This window comes from Strix uralensis, chromosome 3 (assembly GCF_047716275.1).
Source record: "Strix uralensis isolate ZFMK-TIS-50842 chromosome 3, bStrUra1, whole genome shotgun sequence".
Lineage (NCBI taxonomy): Eukaryota > Metazoa > Chordata > Aves > Strigiformes > Strigidae > Strix > Strix uralensis.
Genome location: NC_133974.1, coordinates 125,852,326 through 125,868,706, shown reverse-complemented (window position 1 = coordinate 125,868,706; position 16,381 = coordinate 125,852,326). Strand labels below are relative to the sequence as shown.

The 16,381-nt window shown below is 43.3% G+C and overlaps 1 protein-coding gene across 1 annotated transcript in view; it reads right to left on the bottom strand.

Moving 5' to 3' along the window:
- Positions 1-16,381, bottom strand: part of SLC1A4 (solute carrier family 1 member 4) — a 37,397-nt gene that overhangs the window by 11,148 nt on the left and 9,868 nt on the right. The window contains exons 2-7 of the mRNA XM_074864335.1: positions 15,801-15,843; positions 14,302-14,364; positions 7,704-7,870; positions 4,081-4,314; positions 2,781-2,975; positions 1,197-1,331 (exon numbers count right to left, since the gene is read on the bottom strand). Coding sequence (XP_074720436.1) covers positions 1,197-1,331; positions 2,781-2,975; positions 4,081-4,314; positions 7,704-7,870; positions 14,302-14,364; positions 15,801-15,843 — 837 coding nt within the window. The remainder of the gene's footprint in view (positions 1-1,196; positions 1,332-2,780; positions 2,976-4,080; positions 4,315-7,703; positions 7,871-14,301; positions 14,365-15,800; positions 15,844-16,381) is intronic.

Below are 16,381 nucleotides of genomic sequence, written 5' to 3'. Positions count from 1 at the left end.
TGCAGAGGGATTATCTACAGTCTACATCAGGAACTGCCCAGAAACCCACCAACCAGAAAAAAACCCCCAATAGGCTCAGATCGATTGACCCATACTGACCACTTATTTCAACCCGCTACACAACTTCAACCAGATGGCTTGAAAGCAGATTACACTTTTAAATTATCAGATCATGCTTACTTCACTAGCATTTAAACTCTAAGCATGCTGTAATTCATGAGTGCTCAGAGAAGTCCTTCCAGTTTGATTTTTTAGTATTTGAAGAACAGCAGCCAGCCAGGCTTGTTCGACGAAAAGTGGAGAAACCCTTTTCCACAGGGCTCATCTAAGCTATAAGAAATCACCTCCACATGGCATTTCCAGTTATGCACTTGTAGCTGGGTCCCCAATACTTAAAGCAAAACAAATTTTTTAGGCTTTCCTTAATCTAGGTGGTACAGAAGGTAAATTTAGGCCTTAGCAAGGACATTACTATGTTAAGTGGTGAGACAAGCTCTTCCAAACAGAGCTGGGCAAGGAGATAATCTCTTCAAAATAAGAGAAGCTGAGCAAAGGTCTGACCTCTTATCTCTTTCCCAGAAAATGGAAATGAAAGGTGGTAATACTGTGTACTAAAGTTGTGATTCCCAGCAGCATGTTCCTCCAGCTGTGACACTGCCCAGAGCCGTGATGAGTGCCACAAATCCTCTCTGTCCCTGCCCTGCCAATGGACGGCACCTCTCCATGACGTTTGTGTTGGTGCTTTGACCAGTCCTGAACTATAAAAATAGTTCAAATAGCTGACAACAGCTTCTGATGGAGACTGCTTCCCACATGTGACCAAGAAAGCTTTCCACCACTACTGAGACTCAATTTCCTTTCTCCCCCTTCCCTCCTAGTGTCCAACTAATTTCCAGCAATATCAACATCTTCTGAACAAACTTTTAACATAAATCTTTCTAAAGGGAATTGAAACCAGGAAGAAATATGTTTCAATAAAGGCTGAGTAAAAAAGTTGAAGAGGGATTTTAGCATACTAACTGCTTTAATTGAGAAGACCTTTGCTATTACCTATCAAGAGTTACCTGTCCTGTAGGCAGCCATATCTTGTAGGGTTTTATTTTATACCACGCTACTTTGACTACCCTGCCCCGTGTTTCCAGCTGAACATGCTACATACCATGCAACAGCAGGTACACGGGGCCTAAAGTACTTACACAATCCAGTCCACTGCTAATATCAAGGAGAGATCGTTGGTCGGAAGTCCAATGGCCTCCAGGATGATAGCGATGGTGAGGACTCCTCCGGCTGGGACCCCGGCTGCACCCACGCTGGATGCGGTAGCCGTCACGCTGCAAATCAATTTGCGTACCCGGTTAGCAGGAGCTCTGTGGCGCTCCTCTCCTACGCTTACGTCACACGTTTCCCCACTATGGGAACTGTAAACAAACTCTACAGCATGGGACACACAGATCATTTGCTTCCCAGGAAAACACTTTCCAGCCTGCTGAGGCAGAGTAATGGGTACAGAGCACAGCTGCTCAGCAGGCATCCACAGCAGCTACCAAGGCAATGGCTCTCTGTTTAACACCACGATTGCCTTTTCAGAAGAAAAAACAACCAACACAACTATATCCTGCTGCCTTACTCATATATCCATTTCCAAGTCATGTATCAGTTCAAATATTCTGAGTACATTACATCTTCTGGCCCCAACTGTATAAAGGTAAACCTTTGCCATGCAAGGTACCATCCCTTCTCTGTGCCTCATTTGCATTCAAACACAGACCCTAAATCAGGAGCTGGAAAACTGCGGTGCATGTGCTATAGACATGGACCACACACCTTTTCGTATGCACATGTCTACAACTGAGTTTTCCTTGGGCTATCACTGCATAATCCTCAGGCCTGTGTTAACACCTGATTCACTAAGAGTACCTGAAAGGCTAATTTGGCCATCCACAAAGAAAATAATCCTCCAGCTCTGCCTTAAATAGACAAATGATATACTGGGAAATGCAATAAGGAAATAAAACCTGGCCAGGGACAGTAAAAAAATCCCAGGAACCGGCCCTAGGAGTCATCTGATGGATACAGCTATGGCTTCTCAGCACAGTGAGGGGTTAGAGCTCCTTGTAGGATACTCACTTAAGGGATTTTGAGGAGGGAAATGGAGAGAATGACCCTTCATGGGATATGGGATGTGGGAGGATATTCCAGGCATGGAGGGGAGAGAGTCCTAGAGAAGGAGGCACGACTGAGCTGGTGGAGGGGATAGTGGAGGGGAACGATAATGGGTCTGACCTGGGAAGCCAGCGATGCGATGGTAGGAAGGGCAGAGGTAAGCAGAAGCAGAGTATTTAGTATGAAATTGATACTGAGGAACTGAGAAGCTGGCAGGAGGATTTTCTAAGACATCAAGAGGGGGAATCAGGGGTAGCTTTCTGGGTAGAGCAGCATGCCTCAATTACCCAGCTTAATGGCAAGTGGAGGGTGGAGGAGTGAGATGCTTAAGGAGGGAAAGGAATTTCATGTGAGAAACAGCTTTAAACAGCTCAAAGCCTGTTTCAAAATTCAATTACCCCTCCCAGGTTCCACCTTTCATTAAATCGAGATTCTGGCAAATCTTATAAAGCTTGAAAGACTCAATCGTTTAATCACCCTATAATTATGTTTCATAGCAGTTTGCAAGCTTTAGGTCAGAGATGTGGAATGCAAACTGCTAGCTATTAACAGAGAGACCACAGGCTTGAATGTGTCTGGGGGCCAGAAGGATGTGGTTGTAATAGCAAGCAACTTACAGAATTGTGAAGATTTGCCCAGGGTTGAGGTCGACATTGTTCAGCTGAGCAATAAACACAGCTGCCATGCACTGAAAAATAGCAGCTCCATCCATGTTTACAGTCGCCCCGATAGGAAGGATAAACCTGCTGATCCTCTTGTCGACTCCATTGTTCTCCTCAATACACTTGATCATCGACGGGAGAGTGGCTGAGCTAGAAACAGAGAATAGGGAAAAATCAAACACAAAGCATCAGGGTGCACTGAATGGAAAGTCACTCTCTCATGGCTTTCAGGTTTCTAACATGCCGCAGGCAGGACTGTCAAGACAACAATGCCATTTTATAGTCCCTCTCTGTCATAATAGCAATGAAAGACCCTCCTTGTTGGTCTTGAGCAGTGGTATTTAATAATCTGCTTCCATCCAGAAATAGTTGATACGGACTCTCATCTCCCAGAAGCAAGAACTTATGACTTAACACAGTATGCAGCCTAACAGGGATGTGGAATGATCAAATCACAAAAATACACCAATAGATGCCAATACAAACACAACAGATGCAACAGCAATCTCTTGTTAATGTTGTACTAGTACCTTCTCAAATGAACAAATTAAAAAAAAATTAAAATTACCATTGGATTTATTTATTGCATTATAAATTATATGGTTTTATTCATAAACCCTCCCCTACTTCAGGTACTTCAGCTCCTGTGACAGATATGCATCTACTTTTGGAGATGACCTGAAATAATTTTATATAGTTATGATATTTGATCAGGTGTTTGTCCCTTGAGAAAAGTGTAAATTACATGCTTGATAGCTTGGTTATGACAAATATAAGCTGATCAGGCCAGATCTTTGAAATCAATAATGTTAAGTCCCTTTACACTAGCTAATAAGTCTGCTTTGCTCCTGCAAAATTAACCTAAACTTGTTCCAGATCCTTCTGAACTTGGAGAATTAAACTTCTCAGGACAAAGTCCCTCACCATTGACCATCACTTTACTTAAAATTGAAAGGACAGCTGGCAGGATCTTTTTAAGGTAAATACTTTCACCTTATCTCCAAAAAATTTCCAGCTTGGCATCATTCTACAGTCCCAATACTTTGAGGAACTGTTTTCAACAGCTAATTATCAGTATGTGCTGTGTGGCAGGCTGCTGACAGCAGTGAGACTCTCTACGCTCAGAAGTCTCTTTTTGCAATCTCAGGAACAATATTCACACCTAAAACTCAACACAGTTTGGTGTAGGGGTATAACCAGTTTACAGCAACAAACATAACCAGGCTGTAATCCCAAAAGAAGCACAGAAACCCACCTGGAGCAAGTGGCAAAAGCAGTGGCAAGTGGTGTGATAAGTCCTAAGAGAAAACGATACGGATTTTGACGTGTGGATGCAAAATAAATAAGCGGCAGAATGATTCCTCCATGGATGAAGTGGCCCAGAATAGAGGCGAAGATGTATTTTCCCAGGCTGGTCACCAGAAGCACAATATCTTCCATTTCCACAATCTTGCTCCCAACAAGGAACATAATGCCAATAGGTACATACCTGCGTAAAGAGATGTTGCCTGTCATTAAGTACAAACAAAAAGCCTTGAAAAATATGCCATTTTCTGTTCTGGACATAACATTCTTCTAAAGAATATGCTGCTCCTTCTGAAGGGTAGCGCCTTATTCACCACACACTCATGTTAAGCAAATCTGGAAGGCCTCTCTAACACTCTTGCTTGGTGGCAGGCAAGCAGTCAAACTGAAAAAGCTCTGTCCACCTAGTCCCTCAAAGAGGCAGCTAGGAGAGTGCCGAAGAGAAGCCAAGCGGGAAGCAGAAATGCTGGCAGAAACTATCAGGACAAGACACCGGTGTGGAGTTTTAGTCCATCAGGGAGGAAGGCAGGCAAAGACCTAAAACTAAAGTCACTGCTGAAGGATGACAGATGGTAGGAAAGAAAAAGGAGCAGCATCATGTCACTGGAGCAGAGGAAGGGGTGGAAGAGCAGGATCTCACACATGTGGTGACTACCAGCAGAAGTATGAAGTTGGGTCATTAAAATGGTAGACATACTGGGTGCCAACATATTCAGTGTAGGAAAGAAAAAGCTATGCCCATAGCAGAAAGCTCAGCTAAAGGCAGCTGATGCATGTGCCAAAGAAAGCAATTAATTCTGCTATTTGTCTGCGAAAGACTTAAGTTAAACGATCAGGCTTCCAGAGCTTCCCTCAAGCCAACAGCCACGTACACGTACATTCCCATGCCTCCTATCTAGAAACATGCCACGTCTTAGGACGTCAGCGTTTGTTTGAGGTTTCCTTTGTCAGGAACACCTGGAGCTGCTCCAGGGGAAGGGCCACCTGCAGGCCACAGCCACACCTCTGGTCCCAGTAGCACAGCTGGCAGAAGCCCTGAAAAGGCAGAATTGCCCTTGCACCTACAGCACAACGGCTACTAAATGAACTGCACGAATCACTTCAGGCGCAGGGTCAGTTCCTCCAAATGTCTACTTGGGATGTCTGTGTCTGAGTATCCCTGCTGATGCTGTCCATGCTCCATCCATTTCTGCTTCTAAGACTAAGAAATACTAAAGGATCACCCAGCTCTTCAAAACCCTGCATCAGGCACAACATGTGACTACAAAAGATCTGCCTGTACATCTCAGGAATAAAGAAGGTTTTTTCTCCCACTCTCCCCTCCAATCCAATGCCCATGTTCAGAAAAGCTGATCAGTGGAGTCAGGACAAACTTCGGAAGGTTTGGTTAAGCATGCAAAAGTTTGGAAAGGTGAGCAAGCCTTAAGGTTGCCCAGATCACTCACTCCTTCCTAGCCTGCCTGCCTCTCAGTGGTTCTGCAGCGCTGTTCTGTGCAGAGAGCACCTCCTTATGCCCCAGATCAATGTGTCCTCCTTTGGCCAAACCTCTAGGGGGGCCTGCTGAACCTTCCCCACATAGCCTCTGCCAATTCTGCAACATACTGCCTTTGAACTATATTTCTGAGCACCCCAATTAGCCACATCTAGCTGAGCCCCAGTCCTGCACAAGCTCTGCAAACAGGAACACTGGATTCAGAGCTGAGACTGGATCCCTCCCCTTGAAGAGGGAGGCTGAAGAGGAAGGAACTGAAAGTTGAGACCAAAGTGCTGCTAAACACGAGAGCAGTTGTTGAATGGGACTAGGAATGAGCTCAAGCTGTCTTTTCCCTTGATAGTATGATTTCACCCATTCTGAAGTATCCTTTGGGAAGTACATGCAGCTTGACAGATTTTGAATAAATAGCAGGATGATACAAGAGCCTTAAGGAAGGAAAGAGAACAGTAAGGGCTATGGTGCACTGCAGTGTTAAAAGTCAGCTGCGGTCCTGATAATCCACAAAGTAAAGGATTATATACCAACTGATTGGCTTGAAGTGTAAGCACTGTAATCAGCTGAATACAAGAACTGCCTCTTATCAGTATTCAGTGTCCAAGGAATTACACTCAAGAGTAGAAGACTTAAGCTGCTTTGAGACTGAATTTTTCAATCCCTTATGACAGCAACTAACACAGTGATCTGCCTGTGTAAAATCAGGTGTTTTCTTAAAACCCTTCTACTTCTCGGAGGGAGGAAAATAGTAGGAATGAAAAATGCAGAATGAAGGGAGAAAAAATACCTTTGCTAAGGTAAGCTTATAGCTTTTCCAACAGCCTTGGGAAGGGAATGAGAAATGCCCCACTGTCAATTTGTTAGCTAGCTGTCCTTATGAATATTTTTATTTTTGCTGCTCTGAGGCCCAGATTCATCCTACCTGACAGAAAACCCATCCAGGAGGCTGGTCCTACCCCAGCTTAGGTGGCCTGAACCGCTCTCTAGAGGTGCCTGCCTCCTCCAATGCTGGTTTTTTGCCTAGTGAGAAAGTTCAGTGCCCTCCAGGTCCTAACATACAGACTTTTTTTGGTGCCAAAAGCTTTGTGAGATCAGTCAGAGCAAATATGTCTGGACTCCAGGGAAGTAAGTGAAATAATGGATTTGCTCGTTAATAAGCAGGACACAAAATAAACAATGAACCTTAGGAAATACCTGCTCTCAGGGATGTAAAATGGAAAAGATAAGCATCTCTGGAGAAGCAAGTACAAACAAGAAAACAGTTGATTGCTCTGATAGTAACATTAGTTCCTGCTTCACCCAAGAATATGAAAGAGGTCTTAGAAGAGAAACAGAGATTTAAAGATCCACTGTATAACTCAGGCTCTGCTGAGAACAATGGCAAACCACTCAATAGCCAGCACTACTGTTTCAGTAGGATGGAGAGCATAGCCCTGGAGACTGTTCCTCCCTTCTATACAAAGGGACGTAGGTTCTCTATCACCCTTTGATGCAAGCGGACAGATGGGGCTCTGTATTCATGTGCTCAGCAGGGTTTCTCTCAAACCAATACCAGTGAGTGGGCTATCTTCGGATCTCCTTGGCTATCTTTCAGGTCAGTACAAGTAAACTTTTGACCAACAGAAAAATCAAGGCTGAAAAAAAACCGCCATCAAGCTACAAGTATGATTTTAGGTACTCACTGCATTTGCAAGTGCACTCCAAGCACAGACATCCCTGGCCTTCACATGACCATATTCCTCACTTGCTCACATCCCCTTGATTAATTGAAGGCCAGTGCCTTGAGGTTCATGACAGCAGCTAGCCATGGGCTTATGCTGCTTTGAAATAGAAAGCTTCTTTTCCACTAATTAATAAAAAATTAATTAGAGGTCCTGAAGAACCCTCTGAGGTGTTCCAGACTGATACCTTAAGCTATGTGTGACTGTCTAATTACAAGGCACAAGCAAGAAGACCCTATCGTGTGACAACATGACATTCACTTTTGCTGTGATAAGGGATCTGGTAGGAAAAAGCTGGAGAAATGGACAAACAGTGAGATTCCTGAACTGAGCATAATATTGTACCTGTAGTCACACACTTACCACATAATCCAGGAAACCAAGACCATAGTTGCCTCATTGAATGAATTAAAGAAGCGAATCAGATCTTCCCCTTCCTGGCCAAGCTTTTTCAGTGCCACTCCTAAAACCAGAGCGAACAGCACCAGTCCCAGGATATTCATCCCTTCAATCTCAGTACCAACAGGGATCTGTAGAGGCAAAAAAAGAAGGCTTGTTAGACATGGGACCAGAACAAAACCCAACAAAAGGGTCACCTCATTTTGTTGCTGCCCAATTGATCTGAAATCAACAAGCAGAACCTCTTTTGGGAAAGAAGAACCTATTTTGTTGAAGAGAACCAAACCAGATCTGGACACAGTTCAGATACAAACCTCCTTAGTTATGAGCTGGCATGGATTCACTGGAGAAGGAATGGGCCTGCCACTACCTCCCCTCATGCCCTTCAATACAATACGTGTGCTCTCAGTGACCTGAACAGCAAACCTCTGCATTTTACTCAGGACAAGCTCCACTGCAGATGCAAAGCAGCATGGACACCAATCACACATGTGCGGTTAAAAGACTGAAACTTTCGTCCCAGTTTCCCCGTGAGGGAAGATAGGTGTGGGAGAGACCAGAGGTATAAATGGCAGATACTGGTGACATTGACTTCCTAGCTCTGCTTATTCCACCAAGCATCATTCGCTGTCAGCACTATCATATTCTACATCCTAAACAAATCATACCTGCAAGAGGCTTGCAGCGGTCTGGCCCCAAATATGCTTCTATGGGAATCTGCTCTCAGAAACTGCCCGCTCCCTTGCTTTAGTGCAATATTTATACCAAGGTGAAAACCACAAGAAAACAACCAATGTTATGAAGCAGAAAGTGGGGAGAGGGGCAGAGAAAGGTAGCAAATCTGTTCCGGCCAGTCATGTGAGATACAGAGAGAATAGAATAAATACCTGTTCCCCTTCTCAGAAATCATGTGGCTGTGTGGTAGAAGTAAGAGGATAAAACCAGGATACACCTATTGACAAAAACTAGTCTACTCATAAGTCTGCTCTGCTGGTCCTTCACGGTTTGTTTCTCAAAGAGAGCTGGACCTTGTTTGGCAACGTAGTATCATATGAACTGAATGAGTGTTCTTGTGGCTACATAAAAATATAATTGTTTTGACAAACTGGGTTTTTTTTCCCCCCAACTTGGCAGTACAAGCTTAACATGTGAAATATTTGTTTTATTTGGAAGGGCTTCTTAAACAGATTAGGTTTGTGTACAAGTTTTGGCCTTCTAGCTAGTTTAAGCAGACACTAGCTCAACACTAGGAAAGAAAAATATATTTTGAGCTAAAAGCTTGAAATTAGTATTGACTAAAGAACTCAGGATACTGATCTGTTAAATCTTATAAAACCAGCCTTCTTGAGATGATATTTTTTCTGGAAGTATACTGCTGAACTGCACTGTCTCTCAGCAGCAGGTGAAAACAAAGTACTGCAGGGAAGGGGATAAAACACAAATTATAGACAAAAGCATGAAGACTAAACTGCTCTTAACAAAAGTGTTTACCAACAGTGGAGGTCTGGCTTTTTTTATTTGCTAGCTACAAAATAATTACATATAGGATCTGCAATTTTTTCATGGTAGCTGCTTGTTCAGGGCTAAGTTGTCAGTATTTATCTGATTTCCAACTGAAAGAATCGAAAACATGCACAGTATATTAAGAATGGGGTGCAGTGCATCTCCGGAGATGTCTGAAGAAACGTGCTGTTTTGTCCACACACAGTAACACTTTTCTCTCTGGATAGTTTTGTCTATGTTCTGTTTGGTGTGCCTGAAAGCCCTAAACTCTTCTGTGGTTAGAAAAGTTAGACAAAAAAATTACACCCTCCCATTAACTGAATAAATTGTCTGTGTACATGGCATGCACACATTTTTCTATTTTCCATTTCTGTTGTTAAACATAACTCTAGGGTGGGAGATAAGGTTTACCATAAGGCTGAAGAGAATCTAACAAAATTTCAGTGACAATTTATCAGTAACAATGTACAAATCGATGTATGAGTCTCAAATTTTATGACTTATTTATTAGCAGGAAGAAAGTAAATGGGTAAAATAATGCTGCCATGTCATGTCATCAAAACCAAAGCTCTGTCTGGGAAATGTCAACTTGGGCAAAATGTGAACATTTTTACACCAGAAAAGAAACACTTACTTCATTCACAGGGAGTGAACGCAACACTTTTTCACTTTGATACAACTTTTCACCTTGTGGTTAGTTTTATTTTTCCAACTCATTATATTATATCATCTTATATTGGGTTCATTTGATACAAGGCTAATATGAAAAGTTCAGCTTGGAACAGAATTACAGAATCACAGAATCAACTAGGTTGGAAAGGACCTTGAAGATCATCTAGTCCAACCATTAACCTAACACTGCCAGTTCCCATCTACACCATATCTCTCAGCGCTATGTCGACCCTAATTTTACCATAACAAGCCCAAACTTTTTCCACAATAAAAATATCCTAAAAACATTGATCTTTTGTTTAGGTTCTCATTCAGAAAAAAATAAATATCCAACTTTGCTATGGAACAGAAATTCAGTGTTTCAAGCTGCTGAAAGGGCCCAGCATCCTGACCTGGATGTAACTGGGAGGGAATTTCATTATACTACTTTACACCGATGTTTTGCATCTCCACACTTTAAACTCCTTCTACCAGAGATTTGCTTCTCAACTCATTAAATGCAGTGGTGTGAGCCTGAAGCCCAGCAACCTGCTACTGTTTGGGCTTCTCAGAGGTCCAGCCTCAGGAACAGTGTACTGAACCTACAAGAGGATTGTTCAGCTTCCCACCAGCTGTGTAGGGCACACAGGGTCACAGAGCAGGACAGAGTTTGGGAGGCACACAGGAGAATCAGGGCCAGAGCTCCTAGTGCTTAATTTGGAAAGTCACTTCCCTGACTAGAGAAGTCCAGGGCTCTTCTAGGTCATTCAATCCCCACAAACATCAGCTGCTCCACCTTCTTTAGAGCCATGGGTGCCAAAGGTTTGCCAGATTCTGTTCTTGGGAAGCTAGAGGAGGGAAAGAGATAGTAGCATCTCCAGTTAGCTACAGCCACAACACAGGTGGCTTCTCACCTTTTGTCTTAACCTTCAAAGTGGCCTACTGTGCATAAATTGGTCAATTCTCCTTGAACTCCCCTAAACCTCTCCAGAATGACAATACATGGAGTTTAGTTTTCTTTCACCCTCGGAGACGTCTCTCTCCACCTTGCTCCCAGTATTGCAATCACTGCTGTTGCTGTTCTCCAAGTGCTCACACCTACTAGTCCTTCAAGCCTAGGTCTTGTGATCTGGGGACCCCTGAATTCTTGGTGACCGGAGGGAGGACTCTGTGTACAGCCACCAAAAACTTCTTTGCCGTTTCCCTCTGTTCACTGCCATCCTGTCCCCGCTTTCAGGTCCTGCTCTCCCTTTCTCCCTCGACCCAATTTCTTTACAACACACAACATTCACCATTGCCTTCCGTCACCGCAGAGGTAGGTAAAAGGTGCATCGTTTGCATGGAGTAGTAACTTACTGCAAAAAAATCACTCCCTGCAAATCAAGGGGACAATGTGCAGCATTCAGGGAATTTCACCTCCTTGCAGCACAATATGGAAAGAGTCCAGCAATAAATCCTCAGCGGAAGATCCTCTCAATCCCAGCCTCTAAAACTGGCAGATGCTGAACAGCCTTTTTGTGCTCTAACAGAAGAGTGCATCACCCCAAAGGAGCTGCCAAACCAAGCAGCATTGTGGACACCAAACAAAAACAGCTTTAATGAGAGCTTTGTTCCTGGATAAACTACGGGACGCATTATTGTTTGCTTGAAATTATGTGTTCTGGTAGGAAGACTCATGGAGCTCTTCTGGTCCTTGAATCTCTCTGAAGATCCTATTGTTTTAAAGCTCTTGAAACAAATGCTTATCAAGGAAACAACTGCTGACATTGAGCTGTCCCAGTAGTAGGTGGCTGAAAAGAAAAGGCAGCCATGTGATGTGAGGAAGAAGAGCAATCACAGGTTTGTGTATTTTTACTGCTGCCACAAGAGGAACTCACGAGTCCCCCCACAGCCTCCCTGTGCTGCAGATGGGGAACTGAGATAGTCGGTGCCCCAGGACGCCTTGCTGCTGAAGAGACAGAGAGGATGTGGCCATAAAAGCTAGGTAAACACGAGGGGAGCATGTGAAACAACAAAAAGGACGTGGCTGAGCAGACATCTACGTGCCCCACTATTCATATCATCACTGAGAGAAGACAGAACCTATTAAGCAGTGGCGGGGGCAGGGGAGAAATATAATCAATGGAAAATTTTGCTCTATGCTGTTCATATGGAAAGTAGAAGGAAAACATTTCCCCTCTTCGATCAAATATTCTACTGATGAAAGAAAACTAGACTAGATAGGAATATCATCTTCTTTCTCTGAAACTCAACTTCCATTGCTATGATATTTATACTACATATTATCCAAAAATCATACTGTTCCTTTCCAAACTTAACCCTCATCTATCCATAAATAATGTGGTCAGACCAGTATTGAAACTGAGCTAACAAAACTGAGATGATGCTTTCTTTTTATTTGGTTCGCTTTTCTCTAGAGACAGTAGGGCGTCTTCCGGAATTAAAGAAGCTCAGCGCTGGTTTTGCTCAAAGAAAAGTTTTGGAAAAGTAATAGCAGAAATAACCTTTACATCATAACCACTGGCAAAAAAAAGGCACCAGTGACAATTTCAGAGTATTTTTTCTGATGTTGCATCAAACAAGTCTGATAAGTGGGAAAAGGAAAGAAGAAAGCTGAAAAAGAATCTCATGTTTTAAATTGCCAAAAGATGCATTCTTATCTCTTGAGGAAGAGTGAGGCCTCTGAACAAGCATTTAAAAAATACTTGACAGCCAAGCCTATGTCCAGGGCATATGGTTGGCCCTGATCCGTGCTTGGTTGCCAAGGAGCCCCTATCAAACTTGACACTGAAGATGAAGAGTCTTACTCACCTTTCATTTACCCCTGCTTAAACGAAGAATAACTCCACACTCTGTAAACAAGTGCGGAGTTATTCTTGTGTCTAAGTGCACATTGTTACAGCCTTTCATACTAAACTTGTTTTTTAGCAGCACGAGCCTGCATGGGCATGTACTGCCCGAGGATATAATGGCTGAGAAGAGAAAGTGCTCTTTTGGGATCACATGGCCCTTGGGCAGTCATTGCCACACACCCGTGTCAGACGGGGTGAGTGCTGATCTGGGCTAATGCGATCTTACAGGCATGGGCAGAGCCTGGGCAGATGGGGCTGCCTTCTTCCATGCGATAGCCAGCTTCCAGGCAAGGGCTGACTTTTCCCCTGATCAGTTCTTGTGCCATCCAAGTCACCTGTCACCCTGCCTCCGGGGCTGGTGAAAGTTCAGCCCGTCAGCCGAAAGCAGAGTTCGGAAACACATTGTTCTGCATCACCTGCTCACGCACCACGCGTGGCGAGGAGGAGGTAACGAGGCCAGTACTTCCTGTGCTCAGGGATACGCTTCAGAGACCCTCCGCATGAGCAGAAACTGCTTTTTCCTCAATGGTTTTACAAAGTGGTGGGCAAGCCCCTGCTGAGCCTTTACATGACAAATATGAGTCTCTTGCCCTAGGGGCAGTCAAATCATATTAAAATCATAGTAACCCAACATCCAACACTGATCTCAGATAGTCAGAATGAGCCTGAGAAATAGAAAATAATCCCCAAAATAATTTCCAGTCTCAGACCTGTCTCCTCAAAATCTCATGAAAGCACATGAGATCCTTCATTTGGAGTGAGGTGAGACAACGCAGGCTGGGATACTGGGTCTGTTTCACAGCATGCTGCCTGCAAGACAACAGTAATCATTGCTGGACCTGCAATATGTTGGCTCTTGCCAATAATAAAGATGTTTGATAGCCCCGTGCTGCAGGAGAGATGCCACTCAACAGGATGTAGAGCACTTCTGGAAGTCCTACAAGATACTTATGAAAGATAACACTCTACCTAAGCTACACCTGCAAATTAGTTTCCTTTTTGACACCACTGCAATAGCAGCCTATTTGTAATGTTCTGTCTATAATTTTTACTCCTTCTGACCACTTGTTATTGCTTCAAACAAAATTTCAGCAGCACGGCAACAAGAAAACATTTTCAACTAACCTCTTCTTTTTTTTTCAAAAAGAGCCTTGGGTAGTGAAAAAAAGCTCATTCTCTCCAAACTGTTAACAAAGAGTAAGGTTTAAGCGACATACTCAGCCAGCCTGATTGCTATTTAATTCCAAGTCTACAGAAAGTTATTCGGAAACAGGAGGCAGAGTGACTAGTAAAAAATCAGATCAAGTGGGACCAGGTCTAAGAAATCATGGCCTAAAAATAAGGTCTCGAGGGTCAGATCATTTGAGCCCAACTCTCCTATCCATCATAGCTTTCTTGTGTGGCTGGGGGTAACTCATCTGGCTTGTGCGTGTCTCAGTTCTAGGCAAAGAAAAGTACTTGTTTCTTTTCAACAACTGGAAAGGATTAAAGACTGTGAAGTAGTCAAATGTTACAGTTGGCAACGGTTTGTATAAAAACCTAAGAAGTGACCTTACCTTTTCCCACGTGACATTTCCAGAGGTAGTGTTTCTGCGCAGCATCTTATATTCTGTTGCATACTGAGAGTAAGAAAAAAAAAACACAAACAATATCACAATGTTTGCTGATCAGATCGTCAATATGACCATACCATCTAGCATTTCACAAGGAGATTACTGTTAGGAAGCCTTTGTCTGGAGACCATACTGTGCAGGCTAACGAGCCTGTCCTGTGCAAGAAAAGGGAGTGACAGCATATGCAGCTCCTTCCCCATGTGGCAACAGGGAAGTGCTCTATGATCTGGGCTCCCAGGTTTGGGCAGCAGCTGAGGAATTCCCCGTTCCTCCACTCTGCTGTTACTCGCACACCATGCTGTCACACTGGCTGCTGCAGAAGGCACGTGGCGCTTGCGCTGTTTCACTGTCAGAAATGGTAAGGCAGGCATTAAAATTGCCAGTAAAATATCTAAAATCCAGGGCAACAATTTGCTTTGATAAATAAGCTAGACACCTCCCAAAAGCGGGGCACTTCTTTGTGCTTGTTTTTTTTAGATATGAAACAGAGGACGGAAAAGCTTATGTACTTGGCAATTACCTGTGACAACAGCAGCACAGAGGAAAGGAGGACTTATTTATTTAATCCCTGAACATACAGAACCCTGACACTTGAGGTATCACAGAATATCCTTTTCTTAATGATATTTTTGTGCTGCTCCTATTTTTATTTATGGCATACTGACTTGTACTGTATTATATATACACTCAAAATGGAACTTGATTTTAAGAGTTTGACCTTGGTTTTGATACAAAAACAAACCCACGGAATACCATGAAGGCAAAAGCTATTATTCTGCTCCTGTATCATAAAGAATCACTCTGCCACAGAGCAATATTCTCAACAGTGTCTATCCCCGACATCTAAAATTAGCAATAAGAACTAAGCAAAATCTTCTTAGATCCTCACAGTTCCTGTCCATCAGTTTAAACCACACTGTGTTCTGGTGCCAGTTATCATCCTACCTTAGTTCTCTGTCGGAAGAGAAGCCAGGCTGAGCGATTAATCCAGCAAGGGAAAATACTGAATAAAAGCATCAGCCAACGGGTAACGCTTACACACATGGGAGACTAAAAGTCTTTAGCCTTGTGTGTTCTGAGCCCAGCTCTAAACTACGTACCCAAGGGTTTCCAAGCTAGCTCCTGCAAAGTGATAGCAGCCTGGCACAAAGCAGAGTTTCCACGGCTGCCTAACATGGCACCCAAAGTATAAAAGTTTAAAGAACAATTTTGGTGGAGGTGCTAAACATAGGCTATGAAGATACTTTTCTTGAGGAGTATTTTTCAAAATCAAACCCTTTGCCATGGAAGTTGTATGTCTGATTATGTCAGGTGCTTTTAAAAATCCCACTTACTATAAATAAATTAACTTTTGGTATTTTCTACACCATCTTTCTAGTCAAAAGGAGCAGTCACTCTGTCTGTGCACTGTAGCTCATGTCCAAAGCCCACACGTATCTTACCGTTCGGAAAGCTGCAGCAACAAGATTTGCAGGAAACAGGTTTCTGTAAAATACAAACAAGAAAATGAAATATTTCTTGTAGAACTTCTGAAACGAATGCACAGAAGTGTTTTACTCTCAGAAACTGAATTCCTTTTGCAAAGGCAAGCATATGGGCATGAGTGAGGTACAGAAGATACTCTGGCAACACGGAGCAGGTGTCTTGCTACATCTCCAGAGGTGTAAATGCCATCATCATTTGTTCACATAAAAAGGTCCTGCTTGTCTGCCACACCTAACCATTTGGGTAGGGACACCAGAGGCAATCCGACAGGATGCTAGTTATACACACCCATCAGTCAGTGGCTACAGAAACTGGCTTAGCCACACCATCTGCAGCAACAGTTCGTGGCCTCCAGGGTCAGGCAGATTTTTAACATTACTCATGTGATTACACTTTGCTCACAGCATCAACATGAAGGACAATCCAATCAGCAAAATCCACTTAAGAGAACAGCTTAACCCTTCAACACAACAAGGTCAGCTTCCCTGAACATCGAGGTAAAGCAGAACAATGTCACGGCCCAGAGTTGTCTGCAAGG